General features: G+C 50.5%; 1 protein-coding gene across 6 annotated transcripts in view; it reads right to left on the reverse strand.

Annotated features, from left to right (window-relative positions):
- The window catches only part of vav2 (vav guanine nucleotide exchange factor 2), a 216,647-nt gene that overhangs the window by 3,438 nt on the left and 196,350 nt on the right, over positions 1-16,859 (reverse strand). For 4 of the 6 annotated variants that reach the window (XM_087998128.1, XM_087998124.1, XM_087998129.1 and 1 more), the window contains 2 exons: positions 13,471-13,557; positions 9,159-9,313 (listed from right to left, as the gene is read on the reverse strand). In XM_087998128.1, coding sequence (XP_087854254.1) covers positions 9,159-9,313; positions 13,471-13,557 — 242 coding nt within the window. The remainder of the gene's footprint in view (positions 1-9,158; positions 9,314-13,470; positions 13,558-16,859) is intronic. The other 2 variants (XM_087998126.1, XM_087998127.1) reach the window with 1 other exon arrangement.

Here is a 16,859-nt window from a genome sequence, read left to right on the forward strand (position 1 = left end):
GGGGGGGGAGAAGGGAGGACGGGGGGGGGGGGAGGGAGGACGGGGGGGGGGGAAGGGAGGACGGGGGGGGGGCGAGGAGGGAGGACGGGGGGGGGGGCGAGGAGGGAGGACGGGGGGGGGCGAGGAGGGAGGACGGGGGGGGGGCGAGGAGGGAGGACGGGGGGGGCGAGGAGGGAGGACGGGGGGGGGCGAGGAGGGAGGACGGGGGGGGGGCGAGGAGGGAGGACGGGGGGGCGGAGGAGGGAGGACGGGGGGGGGGAGGAGGGAGGACGGGGGGGGGGAGGAGGGAGGACGGGGGGGGGGAGGAGGGAGGACGGGGGGGGGGAGGAGGGAGGACGGGGGGGCGAGGAGGGAGGACGGGGGGGCGAGGAGGGAGGACGGGGGGGGGAGGAGGGAGGACGGGGGGGGGGAGGGAGGACGGCGGGGAGGAGGGAGGACGGCGGGGGGGGGAGGAGGGAGGACGGGGGGGGGGGAGGAGGGAGGACGGGGGCGGGGGAGGGAGGACGGGGGGGGGTGGAAGGGAGGACGGGGGGGGGAGGATGAGGGGGGGAGGGAGGACGAGGGGGGGAGGGAGGAAGAGGGGGGGAGGGAGGACGGGGGGGAGAGGGGGGAGGGAGGACGGGGGGGAGAGGGGGGAGGGAGGACGGGGGGGAGAGGGGGGAGGGAGGACGGGGGGGAGAGGGGGGAGGGAGGACGGGGGGGAAGAGGGGGGAGGGAGGACGGGGCGGAAGAGGGGGGAGGGAGGACGGGAGGGAGGACGGGGGGAGAGGGGGGAGGGAGGATGGGGGGGGGAGAGGGGGGAGGGAGGATGGGGGGGGGAGAGGGGGGAGAGGGGGGAGGGAGGATGGGGGGGGAGAGGGGGGAGGGAGGACGGGGGGAGGGAGGACGGGGGGGAGGAGGGAGGGAGGACGGGGGGGAGGAGGGAGGGAGGACGGGGGGAGGAGGGAGGGAGGACGGGGGGAGGAGGGAGGGAGGACGGGGGGAGGGGGGAGGGAAGACGGAGGGGGGAGGGAGGACGGAGGGGGGAGGGAGGGAGGACAGAGGGGGGAGGGAGGACGGGAGGGAGGACGGGAGGGAGTGAGGACGGGGGGGGGAGGACGGGGGGGGGGAGGACGGGGGGGGGAGGACGGGGGAGGGGGAGGACGGAGGGGGGGGAGGGGGAGGACGGAGGGGGGGGAGGGAGGAGGGGGGGAGGGAGGACGGGGGGGGGAGGGATGACGGGGGGGGGGAGGGATGACGGGGGGGGTGGAGGGAGGACGGGGGGAGGGGGGAGGGAGGGAGGACGGGGGGGGAGGGAGGACGGGGAGGGAGGACGGGGGGGAGGGAGGACGGGGAGGGAGGACGGGGGGGAGGACTGGGGGGGTAGGGAGGGAGGACGGAGGGGGGAGGGAGGACGGGGGGGGAGGGAGGACGTGGGGGGGGGAGGGAGGACGGGGGGGGGAGGGAGGACGGGGGGGGAGGGAGGACGGGGGGGGGGGAGGGAGGACGGGGGGGGAGGACGGGGGGGGAGGACGGGGGGGGAGGACTGGGGGGTAGGGAGGGAGGACGGAGGGGGGAGGGAGGACGGGGGGGGCGAGGACGGGGGGGGAGGGAGGACGGGGGGGGAGGGAGGGAGGACGGGGGGGGGGGGGGGAGGACTGGGGGGGTAGGGGGGGAGGACTGGGGGGGGAGGGAGGGAGGACGGGGGGGAGGGAAGGGAGGGAGGACTGGGGGGTTAGGGAGGGAGGACGGGGGGGTAGGGAGGGAGGACGGGGGGGAGGGAGGGAGGACGGGAGGGGAGGGAGGGAGGGAGGACGGGGGGGGAGAGGACAGGACGGGGGGAGAGGACAGGACGGGGGGGGGGGAGAGGACGGGGGGGGGGAGGGAGGGAGGGAGGACGGGAGGGGGGGGGGAGGACGTGGGGAGGGTGGAGGACGTGGGGAGGGGGGGAGGACGGGGGGGCGGGAGGACGGGGGGGGGGAAGGACAGGGGGGGGAGGGAGGACGGGGGGGAGGACTGGGGGGGTAGGGAGGGAGGACGGAGGGGGGAGGGAGGACGGGGGGGGGAGGGAGGACGGGGGGGGGGAGGGAGGACGGGGGGGGGAGGGAGGACAGGGGGGGGAGGGAGGACGGGGGGGGGGAGGGAGGACGGGGGGGGGAGGACGGGGGGGGAGGACTGGGGGGTAGGGAGGGAGGACGGAGGGGGGAGGGAGGACGGGGGGGGGCGAGGACGGGGGGGGGGGAGGGAGGACGGGGGGGGAGGGAGGGAGGACGGGGGGGGGAGGACTGGGGGGGTAGGGGGGGGAGGACTGGGGGGGTAGGGGGGGGAGGACTGGGGGGGGAGGGAGGGAGGACGGGGGGGAGGGAAGGGAGGGAGGACTGGGGGGGTAGGGAGGGAGGACGGGGGGGGTAGGGAGGGAGGACGGGGGGGGAGGGAGGGAGGACGGGAGGGGAGGGAGGGAGGGAGGACGGGGGGGGAGAGGACAGGACGGGGGGAGAGGACAGGACGGGGGGGGGGGAGAGGACGGGGGGGGGGGAGGGGGGAGAGGACGGGGGGGGGGGGGAGGGGGGAGAGGACGGGGGGGGAGAGGACAGGGGGGAGGGGGGAGAGGACGGGGGGGGAGGGGGGGAGAGGACGGGGGGGGAGGGGGGGAGAGGACGGGGGGAGAGGACGGGGGAAAGGGGGGGGGAGGACGGGGGGGGGAGGGGGGGAGAGGACGGGGGGGGGGAGGGGGGGAGAGGACGGGGGGGGGAGGGGGGGAGAGGACGGGGGGGAAGGGGGGGGGAGAGGACGGGGGGGGAGGGGGGGGGGAGAGGACGGGGGGGGAGGGGGGGGGGAGAGGACGGGGGGGGAGGGGGGGGAGAGGACGGGGGGGGAGGGGGGGGAGAGGACAGGGGGGGAGGGGGGAGAGGGGCGGGGGGGGAGGGGGGAGAGGCGCGGGGGGGGAGGGGGGAGGGGGGAGAGGGGCGGGGGGGCAGGGGGAGGGAGGGGGGGGAAGAGAGAGGACGGGGGGGAAAAGAGAGCGAGCACAAGCAAGCGAGAGGGAATGATATAGTTACACAAAACTCATTTGAATCTAGGAATCTTAAACGGACATCAAACTGGGTTGTAACAAATTGTGACAATGATATCAATGAAAGGCAGCAGAGGACACAGAAACCAGTTAATGGTAAAATACAGTTCAACTAAAGTACTCTGAAGTATTACATGTGGGAAGAATAGATTGAAGGAATCCACCCTTTAATTGGATAATAATGCCAGACTCGAGTGCTGAGGAAAAATAGACTTATATACTGAAGCATTTTGACTTACGCTCATCAGGACATTCACAAGAATACCAGTGTAAAAGGGAACAATGATTTATCCTGTATGAGAAGAGAGTGGTGATTGGTTGGCAAATGATGAACGTTACCGGTGATCTTTCAAGAATCAGTAAAATCGGGGAGGGTCCCAGAGGACGGAAAGTTGCTAACATGACACCCCCGTTTAAAAAGGGAGTAAGGCAAAAGACAGAATATTACAAACCGATTAGCCTAACCTCAGTCATGGGTAAGATCCTGGAATCCATTGTGAAGGAAGAGATTTCTGAATACTTGAAAGTGTATGATAAATAGGGCAAAGTCAGCATGATTTCATCAAGGGGAGATCATGCCTGACAAATTTGCTAGAATTCTTTGAAGAAGTAATGAATAGGTTCGACCAAGGAGAGCCTATGGATGTTATCTACCTGACTTCAAGAAGGCCTTTGACAAAGTCCTGCACAGGAGGCTACTGAGTAAAATAAGGGCCCATGGTGTTAGAGGCAAGGTGCTAGCATGGATAGAAGATTGACTCTCTGGCAGAAAGCAGAGAGTGGGGGTCCTTCTCAGGATGGCAGCCGGTGACCAATGGTGTTCCACAAGGCTCAGTTTTGGGCCCACAAACATTTGACTTTATAAAGTATAAAGTGAAGAAACTGAGGGCATTCTGGCTAAGTTTGCAGATGATACAAAGATAGGTAGAGGGACAGGTGGCATTGAGGAGGCAGGGAGGCTGCAGAAGGGTTTGGACAGGTTAGGAGAGTGGGCAAAGAAGTGGCAGATGGAGTACAGCATGGGAAAGTGTGAGGTCATGCACTTTGAAAGGAAGAAAAGAGGCATGGACTATTTTCTGCCGAAAATGTGTTGCTGGAAAAGCGCAGCAGGTCAGGCAGCATCCAGGGAACAGGAGAATCGACATTTCGGGCATAAGCCCTTCTTCAGGTTCCTGAAAAATGTCCAGCCTGACATTCCTGAAGAAGGGCTTATGCCCAAAATGTTGATTCTCCTGTTCCCTGGATGCTGCCTGACCTGCGGCGCTTTTCCAGCAACACATCTCCGGCTCTGATCTCCAGCATCTGCAGTCCTCACTCTCTCCTCATGGACTATTTTCTAAATGGGGAGAAAATCCTCAAGTCTGAAGTGCAAAGAGATTTGGGAGTTCTAGTCCAGGATTCTCTCACGGTAAGCTTGCAGGTTGAGTCAGTAGTTAGGAAGGCAAATGCAATGATGGCATTTATTTTGAGAGGACTTAAATATAAAAGCAGGGATGTACCTCTGAGGCTCTCTAATGCTGTGGTCAGACCACATTTGGAGAACTGGGTACAGTTTTGGGCCCCTTAATCTCAGGGAGGATCTACTGACCCTGGAGCGTGTTTGGAGGATGTTCACAAGAATTATTCCAGAAATAAAAAGCTTACCATATAAGGAACATTTGAGGACTCTGGGTCTATACTCATGGAGTTTAGAAGGATGAGGGGGTACAGAATTCTGAAAGGCCTGGAGGAGATACTAGGACCCAAATGCATAGCCTTACAGTAAAGGGAAGACAGTGGAGATAAGGAGAAAGATCTTCAGCCAGAGAGTGGTGAATCTGTAGATTTCATTGGGCACAGAGGGCTGTGGAGGCCAGGTCATTGGGTGCATTTAAAACTGAGATAGATAGGTTCTTGAGTACCAAGGGTTACAGGAGAAGGCGGGAGAATGAGATTGAGAATCTTATCACCCATGGTTGAATGGAAGAGCAGACACGATGGGCTGAATGGCCTAATTTCTGCTCCTATGTCTTATGGACTCTGGTTGAAACTTTGTCAGAAAAAACATACCATTTAGACAATGACTGACAAAACACTGCTAGGCTTTGTTTAAATTTAAACCAGTCAGGTTGACACTGATTAGTGAAGGTATTAAACTGAAGAATGTACCAGAGAATGGCTGTCACCTATTTTAATTTGAAACAGACACAATGTGTATATGTTCTGTCCCTTTCTAGGACAGTTTCATGTTGCTATCATGATGTAATAACATGAAGTAGTGTTTGCCACAAACAGGAGACTGTCATCAAGCCAAACTGACATTCTGACCACCACACAAATGAGTCATGTGTTATACAACTCTCAGTGCCTGTGTGATGTCAGGCATACAAAGACTTTGTTCCAAAGCCTGGCAGTTCATATCAACATCTTTGGATGTTCATAACAAGCAAGGTATTGGCTGTAGCCAACCTGTCAGAGTTTACAAAACTGAAGCATGGTGTCCAATGGGCGGCACGGTGGCACAGTGGTTAGCGCTGCTGCCTCACAGCGCCAGAGACCCGGGTTCAATTCCCGCCTCAGGCGACTGACTGTGTGGAGTTTGCACGTTCTCCCCGTGTCTGCGTGGGTTTCCTCCGGGTGCTCCGGTTTCCTCCCACAGTCCAAAGATGTGCAGGTCAGGTGAATTGGCCATGCTAAATTGTCCGTAGTGTTAGGTAAGGGGTAAATGTAGGGGTATGGGTGGTTTGTGCTTCGGCGGGCCGGTGTGGACTTGTTGGGCCGAAGGGCCTGTTTCCACACCGTAAAAAAAAAAATGTTAGATGGGGTTTGGCAGTTAGAAAATGTTTGCTAAATACTTCAGCATGTGCCAAGATTTTGAGGGGATTTGGTGTAAATAGGGGAAATATTTACAGGTTAGAAGCTAAAAGTAGGACATTTTTTAAAAATAAATAAAACAGATGCCAGGCCAGGTGATGTGTTGTCTCTGATGACCCCATTGTGGTTCATAGTGACCACATCTGTAACAAGTGTTGGTTGTGAGAGGAATTCCGGCTCCGAGTCAATGAGCTGGAGTCTGAGCTTCAAATATTGTGGCACATTGGGGAGGGGTGTGTGGCAGTGACATCCCTTAGATTAATGACCTTGATTTTGGACAGTGGTCAACAACAGGGGACTACAGGCGAGGCAGGTAGAGGGTTGCAGGAGGTAGTGTTAAAGGAGCCTCAGCTGTTGAGTGTGTCAAACAGGTTTGAGGTTCTTGCTCCCTACGTGGACAAGAGTAGGAGCTGTAGGGAGGATGAACAAACTGTCCATAGCACTGTGGCACAGGGAGCCTCGGGGAGTGGGGGGGTGGAGAGAAAAAGAACAAATGTCATTATAATCAGTGATACTGTTCTCTGTGGCTATAATCGAGAGTCCCAAAGCCTGTGTTATCTGCCTGGTGCCTGCATTCAGGATCTCTCATCTGGGCTGTAGAAGGACTTGGAGTGGGAGGGGAATGATCTGCATTGTGGTCCACATTGGTACGAATGATACAAACAGGAGGAAGGAGGTTCTGCTGAGGGAATAGAATAGAATGTTTTTATAGAATCCCTACAGTGTGGAAACAGGCCCTTCAGCCCAACAAGTCCACACCAACCCTCTGAAGAGCAACCCACCCATACCCATTCCCTACATTTGCCCCTTCACCTAACACTACGGGCAATTTAGCATGGCCAATTCACCTGACCTGCACATCTTTGGACTGTGGGAGGAAACCGGAGCACCCGGAGGTAACCCACGCAGACACGGGGAGAACGTGCAAACTCCACACAGTCAGTCGCCTGAGGTGGGAATTGAACCCGGGTCTCTGGCGCTGTGAGGCCGCAGTGCGAACCATTGAGCCACCATGCTGCCCCATTGCGATAGAGCTGAGGAGAGAATCTTCCTCTCTGAGGATGGTCAGTCTTAAGAATGATCTTCCTTTAAAGACAGTGGAAGCAGAATCCATAAACATTAGTCAGGCAGTGGTAGGGAGGGGTGTGGAAGGTACTGGGGGTAGGCAGAATGTGGAATAATCAGATCAGTCCCGATCCTATAGAATGGTGGAGCTGACCTGAGAAGCTGAGCAGCCTATTCCTGCTTCTAATTCATATCTTTGTTTATTTGTTTGTTCAGATGGTGAAGATGATCAAATATATTCAATTAAAGTGAAACACAGGTAGTAATCTTCCATGAATCCTCAGATTCTGGAAAAGCCCAGAAAATTGGAAAACTGACAATGTAACACATTTAACTCAAAAATGGAGGGAGCCAAAAGAAAATAGGTATCTATAGGCCAGTTCGCTTAACATCTGTGATTGGGGAAATGATGTGATAGCAGAGCATTAAGACATGCATCACATAATCAAGTAAAGTCAGCATGGCTTCATGTGGGGAACCATGCCTGAGAAATTTATTACAGTTCCTTGAGGAGCTAATGAACAGGATAAATATAGGATAGCTATAGATATAGATATAGAGACACCAGAAGGATTTCCAAAAGGTATTTGAAAAGGTCCCACACTTAAAGACTCCTTAATAAGATAAAAGCCTATAGGGTTGTGGTAGTATATTAGCATGGATAAAGGATTGTCTAACTAATAGAAGACAGTGTTGGGATAAAGGAGGTTCTTTCAGGATGGCAACCTGTAACAATTACAATGCCACGGGGATCAGTGATGGGGCCACAATTATTTACAACATACATTAATGTCTTGGATGAGGAAAATGAATGTACAGTATATACACTGCATCCACAAAATCACAAATCATGAATTTGCCAATTCACGCCAAAAAATAAGTAACACCAAAAATCAACATCTGCAGGCAGAATTCACACATCCGTGATTTTTAACTTATTTTTAAACAAGCTCTGCACTTGTGAATTTCATCATAGGTGGGACTTCTGAGGAACAGAACCCTCATGGATATGGACGAATGACTGTACAATCGCCAACATTGCTGATGACACAGACAAGCTATGAGGCTGACACAAGCAGTCAACAGAGGGACACAGACAGGTTCAGCGAGTGGCTGAAAACTTGGAAGGAGGAATATAATGTGGGAAAATGTGAGGTTATGCACTTTCGCAGGAAGAACAGAGCAGCTGAATATTATTTAGGTGGAGAAAGACTGCAGGGAGCTACAGAAATGAGGGAGTTGGGAGTCCTCATCCATAAATCACAAAAAACTAGCATCCAAGTTCAATTGGTCATAAGGAAGGTAAACGAAATGTTGGTCCAAAGGGAATCAGAGTTTAAAAGTAGGGAAATAGTGGTAAAACTGTATAATGCACAAGTCAGATCACAGCTGGAATACAGAACAGCTTTGGGCCCCTTATCTAAGAAAAGATATACTGGCATTAGATATAGTTCAGTGAAGATTCACTAGATTGTTCTCAGGTATAGAGGTACTGTCTTATGAGGAGATGTAGAATAGTTTGGGCCTGTACTGATTAGAATTTAGAAAGATGAGAGGAGACATGATTGAAACGTATTAAGACTCTTAAAACACTTAACAGGGGAGATGCAAAAAGGTTGTTTCTCCAGGTGGGAGATTTTAGAACCAAAGGACATCATCTCAGCGTAAGGAGAGAGAGGACATAGATGAAGGGGAATTCCTTCTCTTTTAGGGTAGTGAATGTTTGGAATTCTTAACCACAGGGGCCTGTCAAGGATGTGTTTTTAAGTATATTCAAGGCTGTGATAAACAGATTTTTTTAAACAGAAAAGGAATCAAAGGCTATTGGGAAAAGGCAGGAAAATGGAGTGGAATATTATCAGATCAGCCAAGACCTCACTGAATAGCAGAGTCAACTGGATGGACTGAATGGCCTCCTTCTGCTCCTCTCTCATCTTAAAATGAAAAATTGCTTCAAAAAGAGTCATATTAAAAGTTGTGGGGAGTGTAGTGAGACTTTGTGGGTTACTAGAGTATGCAGGGAATGGGATGAGAAGAGCAGAATATTAAAGGCTAAATGGAGGGAGGAGGAGATTGGGATTATTTTTGTGGGGTATTAAAATTTAAGACAGTGACAGAGAGTGTGGGATAAGACTGGGTTCATCATGGGGAGAGTGGTTTCTTATTCCTGCTGCATTCCAACACTCACCTTTCCATTTGCTTCACCTTTCCACCAGCCCTGGTCACCCCCAATTTTGTTGAAGATCTTCACAGTGTCTCCTTCCTGAAGTGACAGCTCACGCATGTCACGTGCTGCAAAGTTATATCGTGCTGTCGCCATGCCAATAGGTCGGGGGTTAAACACTGAGTGGAGACATTCAAAAGAAACTTCAGCAAAACTTTAATAATTAAGATGTTGATCACCTTTATCATAGAACATAGAACAATACAACACAGAACAGGCCCTTCGGCCCACGATGTTGTGCTGAACATTTGTCCTAGCTTAAGCACCCATCCATGTACCTATCCAATTGCCGCTTAAAGGTCACCAAAGATTCTGACTCTACCACTCCCACAGGCAGCCATTCCATGCCCCCACCACTCTCTGGGTAAAGAACCCACCCCTGACATCTCCCCTATACCTTCACCCTTCACCTTAAATTTATGTCCCCTTGTAACACTCTGTTGTACCCGGGGAAAAGGTTTCTGACTGTCTACTCTATCTATTCCTCTGATCATCTTATAAACCTCTATCAAGTCACCCCTCATCCTTCGCCGTTCCAACGAGAAAAGGCCTAGCACTCTCAACCTATCCTCGTACGACCTATTCTCCATTCCAGGCAACATCCTGGTAAATCTTCTCTGCACCCTCTCCAAAGCTTCCACATCTTTCCTAAAGTGAGGCGACCAGAACTGCACAAAGTACTCCAAATGTGGCCTAACCAAAGTCCTGTACAGCTGCAACATCACTTCACAACTCTTGAATTCAATCCCTCTGCTAATGAACGCTAATACACCATATGCCTTCTTACAAGCTCTATCCACCTGAGTGGCAACTTTCAAAGATCTATGAACATAGACCCCAAGATCCCCCTGTTCCTCCACCTTACTAAGAACCCTACCGTTAACCCTGTATTCCGCATTCTTATTTGTCTTTCCAAAATGGACAACCTCACACTTGGCAGGGTTGAACTCCATCTGCCACTCCTCAGCCCAGCTCTGCATCATATCTAAGTCCCTTTGCAGCCGACAACAGCCCTCCTCACTATCCACAACTCCACCAATCTTCGTATCATCTGCAAATTTACCGACCCACCCTTCGACTCCCTCATCCAAGTCATTAATAAAAATTACAAACAGCAGAGGACCCAGAACTGATCCCTGCGGAACTCCACTTGTAACTGGGCTCCATCTACCACCACTCTCCGACTTCGACCAGTTAGCCAGTTTTCTATCCAATTGGCCAAGTTTCCCTCTATCCCATGCCTCCTGACTTTCCGCATAAGCCTACCATGGGGAACCTTATCAAATGTCTTACTAAAATCCATGTATACTACATCCACTGTTCTACCCTCATCCACATGCTTGGTCACCTCCTCAAAGAATTCAATAAGACTTGTAAGGCAAGACCTACCCCTCACAAATCCGTGCTGGCTGTTCCTAATCAAGCAGTGTCTTTCCAGATACTCATAAATCCTATCCCTCAGTACCCTTTCCATTACTTTGCCTACCACAGAAGTAAGACTAACTGGCCTGTAATTCCCGGGGTTATCCCTATTCCCTTTTTTGAACAGGGGCACAACATTCGCCACTCTCCAGTCCCCTGGTACCACCCCCATTGACAGTGAAAGGTGAAGTAATGAAAACCAGGAGCAAATAACTGGGGTAAACATTGTGGACTGATGCCATCGTGAAGATGCCATCGTGAACAATGTTGATCATGACAACTCTTTCTGATCAGTAAAGTACACAATGGAACAGAACATTTCAAGAGCTGGTTTTTAAGCGTTGGATGAAAAAAAACCAAGCTCATGGCAAGAGAAAGACATTGCCTGCTGAGGTCACAGCTGGGACTTTCCAACAGCCATAGGTGGGAGCTGCACACGGGGATCCTGAGGATTCCCTATCACAGCAGCCTCCGAAGGGATTGCCTGGGAAACTGAAGATTCCGTTGGGAATTCCCCTGCATGGAACTCTCCAGAAGTTACCATTTAAATTGGAGAATTCAGAAATTAAGTAGCTACTCAGGAAAGGTTAAACCATTAAATACATTTCCTAACTCGAGTCAGTATTCAACTTCTCCATACTTTAAAAAGAGGAACAGATAAATGGAGGAGTAGGCTATTCAGCTCTCCCAGAGATTATGGCTGATTATCCAACTCAGTTCCCTTTTCTTGCTTTTCCTTCAGGACCTTTGATCCCTTTAGCCCTTAGAAATATATCTAACTCCTTGAAAATATTCAATATTTGGCCTCAACTACTCTCTGTGGTAGTGACTTCCACAGGCTCCCCACCCTCTGGGTAGGCATTTCTCCTCATCTCAGTCTGAAATGACCTATCCCATATCCTTGCTAAACCACATCACTATATCCTTAGACCTTGATCCCTGGTTCTAGCCTCCTGGGTCATCAGGAACATCCTTCCTGCATCTTCTCTCCTTAGGCCTGTTGAATATTAGACATGAGATTCTCCCTCATTCTTCTTGAATAATTTTAACTAATCCAATCTCTCTTCATATGCCGGTCCTGCCATCCTAGGAATCAGTCTGGTAAAACGTCACTGCACTCACTCCATCACCAGAACATCCTTCCTCAGATAAGGAAACCAAAACTGCACACCATACTCCAGGTGTGATCTCACCAGAGGCCTGTATAATTGCAGCAAGACATCCCTGCTCCTTTACTCAAATCCTCTCACTGGGAAGGCCAACACCCCATTTGCCTTCTTTACTGCCTGCTCACTTTCAGCATCTGGTGTATGAGGACACCCAGGTCTCAACCCCCTTTCCCAACCCATCACTATCCAGGTAATAATCTGCCTTCCTGATTTTGCTATCAAAGTGGATAATGTCACACTTATCCACATTATGCTGCATCAGCCTGACCTCTGCTCACTTAGCCTATCCAAATCACACTGAAGCATCTCTGCATCCTCCTCACAGCTTACCCTCCCAGCCAGCTTTGAGTCATCTGCAGATTTGGAGATCACACATTTAGTTCCCTCAGGTAAATCATTAACATATATTGTAAATAGATGGGATCCAAGCACTGTTCTCTGCAATATTCTACTAGCCTCTGTCTGCCAATCAGAAAAGACCTGTTTATCCCTATTCTTTGTTTCCTGTCTGCCAATCAGTTCTCTATCAGTGTTGATACACAACCCCCAATCCCATGCACTCAGGATTTGCACATTAACTTCTTTGGTGGCAGCTTATCAGAAAGCCTTCTGAACGTCCAAGTAAACCACATCCCTCATCCCCCTCATTAACCTGACTCAATACACCCTTGAAACATTACAGCAGATTTGTCAAGCATGATTTTGTTTTTGTAAATCTGTGCTGATTGTCCGATTCTGTCACTGTTTTCCAACATTTTACCTCACATACTCCCAATTACATCTATTAAGTTACAGATCCAGTATATCCCCAGTCACTAACGCAATACCCAATACCTAACACCCTGACTAACCTGTTCTGGACCCAACCCCTCCCCCTTCCCTGACATCACACGCAATGTCCCCACTGCTAGAGCAGACTCACCCCCCTCCCCACTCCCTGTCGGACTTCACCCACCTACCTTGACCTACACTAAACACATCATATGCCTGACCCCCTTGCCACCTACCCACTGGCACATAACTCCTGCCCCTAAGCACTCTACCTAGCTGGCATTCTAACCTCACACTTAGCTTTGGGATGTAATGTTTGACAGCCACTGTCTGGAATTCTGCACCTTTAAACATCAGCACACGCAGCGAATTCTGGGGAAAGAGGGATGTGGTCTGCCTTCACCCTGACACATCTACACTAGCAGGAACTTGTCAGAATGGAAGAAGCACTGACCTTGCAGAAACATGAAGTTCTCTCTTTGCATAAGAAAATGGGCAGGGCAGAGTGCCAATCTGCGTGAGATTATCTCTCCTCAGAACATCTAGCCCAATGTGGTCCTCCTCTTAAGAAACATTTCACCTGCTAAATCACATCATTGTGTATCCACAATGATGACTAATTCCTAGTTGAGCTCCACTGGCTGCAAAGGGACACCCTGAAGTTATGGAGCTGCTGGCATAGGTGTCTCTGTTTACTATATTGACAGTGGGGGCTGAGAACAAGGATAGCCTTTATAACGCACATGTGAACCTTGTTTACTCTTGACCCCAACGCTGTGTTTCAGATGGTGCATGGAAAGTGACTCTTAAACCAGTCCAGCAGGTCCAAGGTCAGAGGTCTCCAGCTTTGCCCATTATTTTGTAGATGTGACACTTTAACTGAGGAGGAGAGAAGGAGACAAAGGCAGATGTACCTGACCAGAAAGGAGCAGAGTTCTGAGATGCAACACTGAAGCCCTGAGGACTAAGAAAAGCAAAGTTGTAGGAAGAGGAGGAGGATGCTGCAGAAGATTAGAAGGAAAGGAACAGTCAGTACATGAAGAAATATTAAACAGAAAATCAGGTCAAGCAATATTAAAATACAAGGAAAAAAGCAACAATAATTTTCAGCAAAACCTGTCATTGAAATCGAGGCCCCAGATTTGAGTAAAATCACAGAATGCCAGTGTGAAGGGAAGCAGTAGCTGGCCTGGCCTGGGGTGACAGGGTAGAAGGGACAGTATTCAGCTAAGACAGGATAACAAACTGACACTATCAATATGAAGGGTAGGAGTAGGCTATTTGGCCCCTTGAGCCTGCTCTACTGTTCAACGTGATCATGGTTTATCCTGGGCTTCACCTCCACCATCCCATAAACTCCCCATAATCCTTCAGTTCCTGCTGCTTCCACCTCGTCCGGCAGGAGATCTCCTGACATAGAACATCACACCTGTTTGTGACCACCCTGGGACATCCATCATCCAATGACATCTTGGTTGACCCCTCTTCCCGCTGCCTTTATCCTCGAGGAGAGATCACTGCAGCTTTTCAGCTCAGATCCAACAGCTGAAATACTGACACGTTCTTTTTTGGATGTCACTGTTAACTGTAGATTTTGCTCTTGCAATTTGAAGCAACTCTTAATTTCTCTTGTGGCCAGTGTGTGGAATTTTCAGTGTGCATTTTACATCCACATTTCAAACACCCCTGTTTCCTTCCTCAAAACTTATTGTCCAGGTTTCTGACGGATTCCTGATGAAGGGCCTATGCCCAAAACATCGATTTTCCTGCTCCTCGGATTCTGCCTGACTTGCTGTACTTTCCCGGAATGCACCCTCGACTCTCCCGCATCTGCAGTCCTCACTTTCTCCTAGGTTTCTGATGGAGACAGGACAGCCGAAAGAATGGTGCTTTTGAGGAGTAATTTCCTGTTCTAGGCCTGAGTCTTTATGTCAGTGACACGTCTTCACCCTCACAAAAGGATCTTCTAGTTTTCTCGACGGTCCTCCTTATTTCTGCACATCTGTCACTTTGTGGTATCATCTGTTCCCGTGTGAAACCAACCTCTTCAAATCTTCACACTCATTTCCTGTCATATATTTTAAAAGACATCTTCTCAATCTATCAGCAATATTTATAATCTGTGTATCACAAGTCTGTCATGTTTCTAGTCTTCCAGTTTTACATTGGAAGTGCATCAGATTTTCTGTTTGGTCCATCATTTCCCTCTACACTTTAAGGATTCCCTTGATTTGTTCCATCTACAATTCACTTCTATCTTGTTCCTACCTTTCTTTCCAAAGAGGCGGCACGGTGGCACAGTGGTTAGCACTGTTGCCTCACAGTGGTTAGCACTGTTGCCTCACAGCGCCAGAGACCCGGGTTCAATTCCCGTCTCAGGCAACTTCTGTGTGGAGTTTGCACGTTCTCCCAGTGTCTGTGTGGGTTTCCTCCGGGTGCTCCGGTTTCCTCCCACGTCCAAAAATGTGCAGGTTAGGTGAATTTGCCATGCTAACTTGCCCTTAGTGTTAGGTGCATTAGTCAGGGGTAAATGTAGGGGAATGGGTCTGGGGGTGTTGCTCTTTGGAGGGTCGGTGTGGACTTGTTGGGCCAAAGGGCCTGTTTCCACACTGTAGGGAATCTAATTAAAACAAAAACATGGTGGCTCAGTGGTTAGCACTGCTGCCTCACAGCACCAGGGACTCAGGTTTGATTCCGGTCTCAGGTGACTGTCTGTGTGGAGTTTGCACGTTCTCCCTGTGTCTGCGTGGGTTTCCTCTCACAGTCCAAAGAGGCGCCGGTTAGGTGAATTGGCCATGGGAAATTGCCCGTAGTAAATGTAGGGCAATGGGTCTGGGTGGGTTGCTCTTCGGCCGGGCGGGGTGGACTTGTTGGGCTGAAGGACCTGTTTCCACACTGTAATGTAATCTAATCCAATCAAATGATGTCAACATTTGTTTTTTCTGCACGTTTTTTTCCACCATTCCTTTTTATCTTTCAAGGAGTTTGTCTTCTACTGAATTACTCGTCTTTTGAGATTTTTTTCCAGTTTCATACTTTCTTACACAAACAAGGAACAACAGTCGCAACTTGGCCCTTTGAATCTGCTCCACCACTCAATAAGATTACTGCTGATCTCAACTCTACATTCCTGCATATCCTGATAATCTTTCATCTCCTTGGTCATCAAGGATCTGTCTACTTCTGCCCTCGAAATATTTAAAGATTCTGCATCCAGTGCATTTTGAGGAATGGAATTCCAAAGACACTCAATCCTCAGAAAAATACTTTCTTTTTTCTGTTTTAAATGGGTGCCACCTTTTTTGACACCAACGTCTAGATTCTCCAAAGCTTCCTCTCAACATCCACCCAGTCAAGTCCCCTCAGAATCTTCCATGTTTCAAATACATCACCACTAATTCTTCTAAATTTCAGATGATAGAGGACTAGCCTGTCTAACCTTTCCTCAAATAAATCTGCTCATTCCAATGTTAATCTGGTAAAGCTTCTCGGAGTTGTTTGCACCAAATTAATATCCTTGTGTAAGTACAATGACCAGCATTGTACACAGTACTCCGGATGCAGTCTTACTGAATAACTGAAACATAACCTCCCTACTCTTGCTTTGAATTTCCCTCACAATAAAACAAAATATCTATTAGCTTTGCTGATTTCTGGCTCACACATCTATCTTCCGACACCATTTCTCTTTAGCTGCCGACATATATTCTTCATTTTCTTTTCAATGTCAATGTCATCACAAGTGCTTTTCTTCCTCCCTGTCATCATTGCCACAATCTCATCTGCCATCTACCCCTCATCTACCCCTTTTCCATTTTAGTATTATTTCTTTCACAAGTATGTTGTGTAACTTTCTTCCGCACTTAGTAATTTGTTTTGTTTTTCTTGTTCTGAGAACTGTTTGTTTGGAATCCCGAGACACCAAACTTGTTCAGAATGAATTCCTTGCTCTGGTTTTCATCCTTCAACATCCCGACATCTAAATGGTCTCACTTTTTTTTGGTATTTTCAGTTCACATTTAATTTTTGCCAGATGATGATCTGCATTTAAATTCACAGCAGGATAATGACAAATGTTCCTTAAACTGATTCTAAAAGATTGTTTGACCATTACAGAATCTGTTTGATTGTTAGACATGTTACCTAGACTTCTCTTTTTGGTTGCTCACTCACTTAATCTCACTTACAGCCTCCGGCCTCCTCACATCTTAGTTGCCTTTGAGTTTATTATCAGAAAGCCTTGATAAGTCACTATCTGTCAAAGTCTTTAATATAGATTGCAACCAGCTGAGGCCCCATGTCT

This window comes from Chiloscyllium plagiosum, unplaced genomic scaffold (assembly GCF_037043375.1).
Source record: "Chiloscyllium plagiosum isolate Xiang-an unplaced genomic scaffold, Cpla_swu_hap1 HiC_scaffold_21, whole genome shotgun sequence".
Taxonomy (NCBI): Eukaryota; Metazoa; Chordata; class Chondrichthyes; order Orectolobiformes; family Hemiscylliidae; genus Chiloscyllium; species Chiloscyllium plagiosum.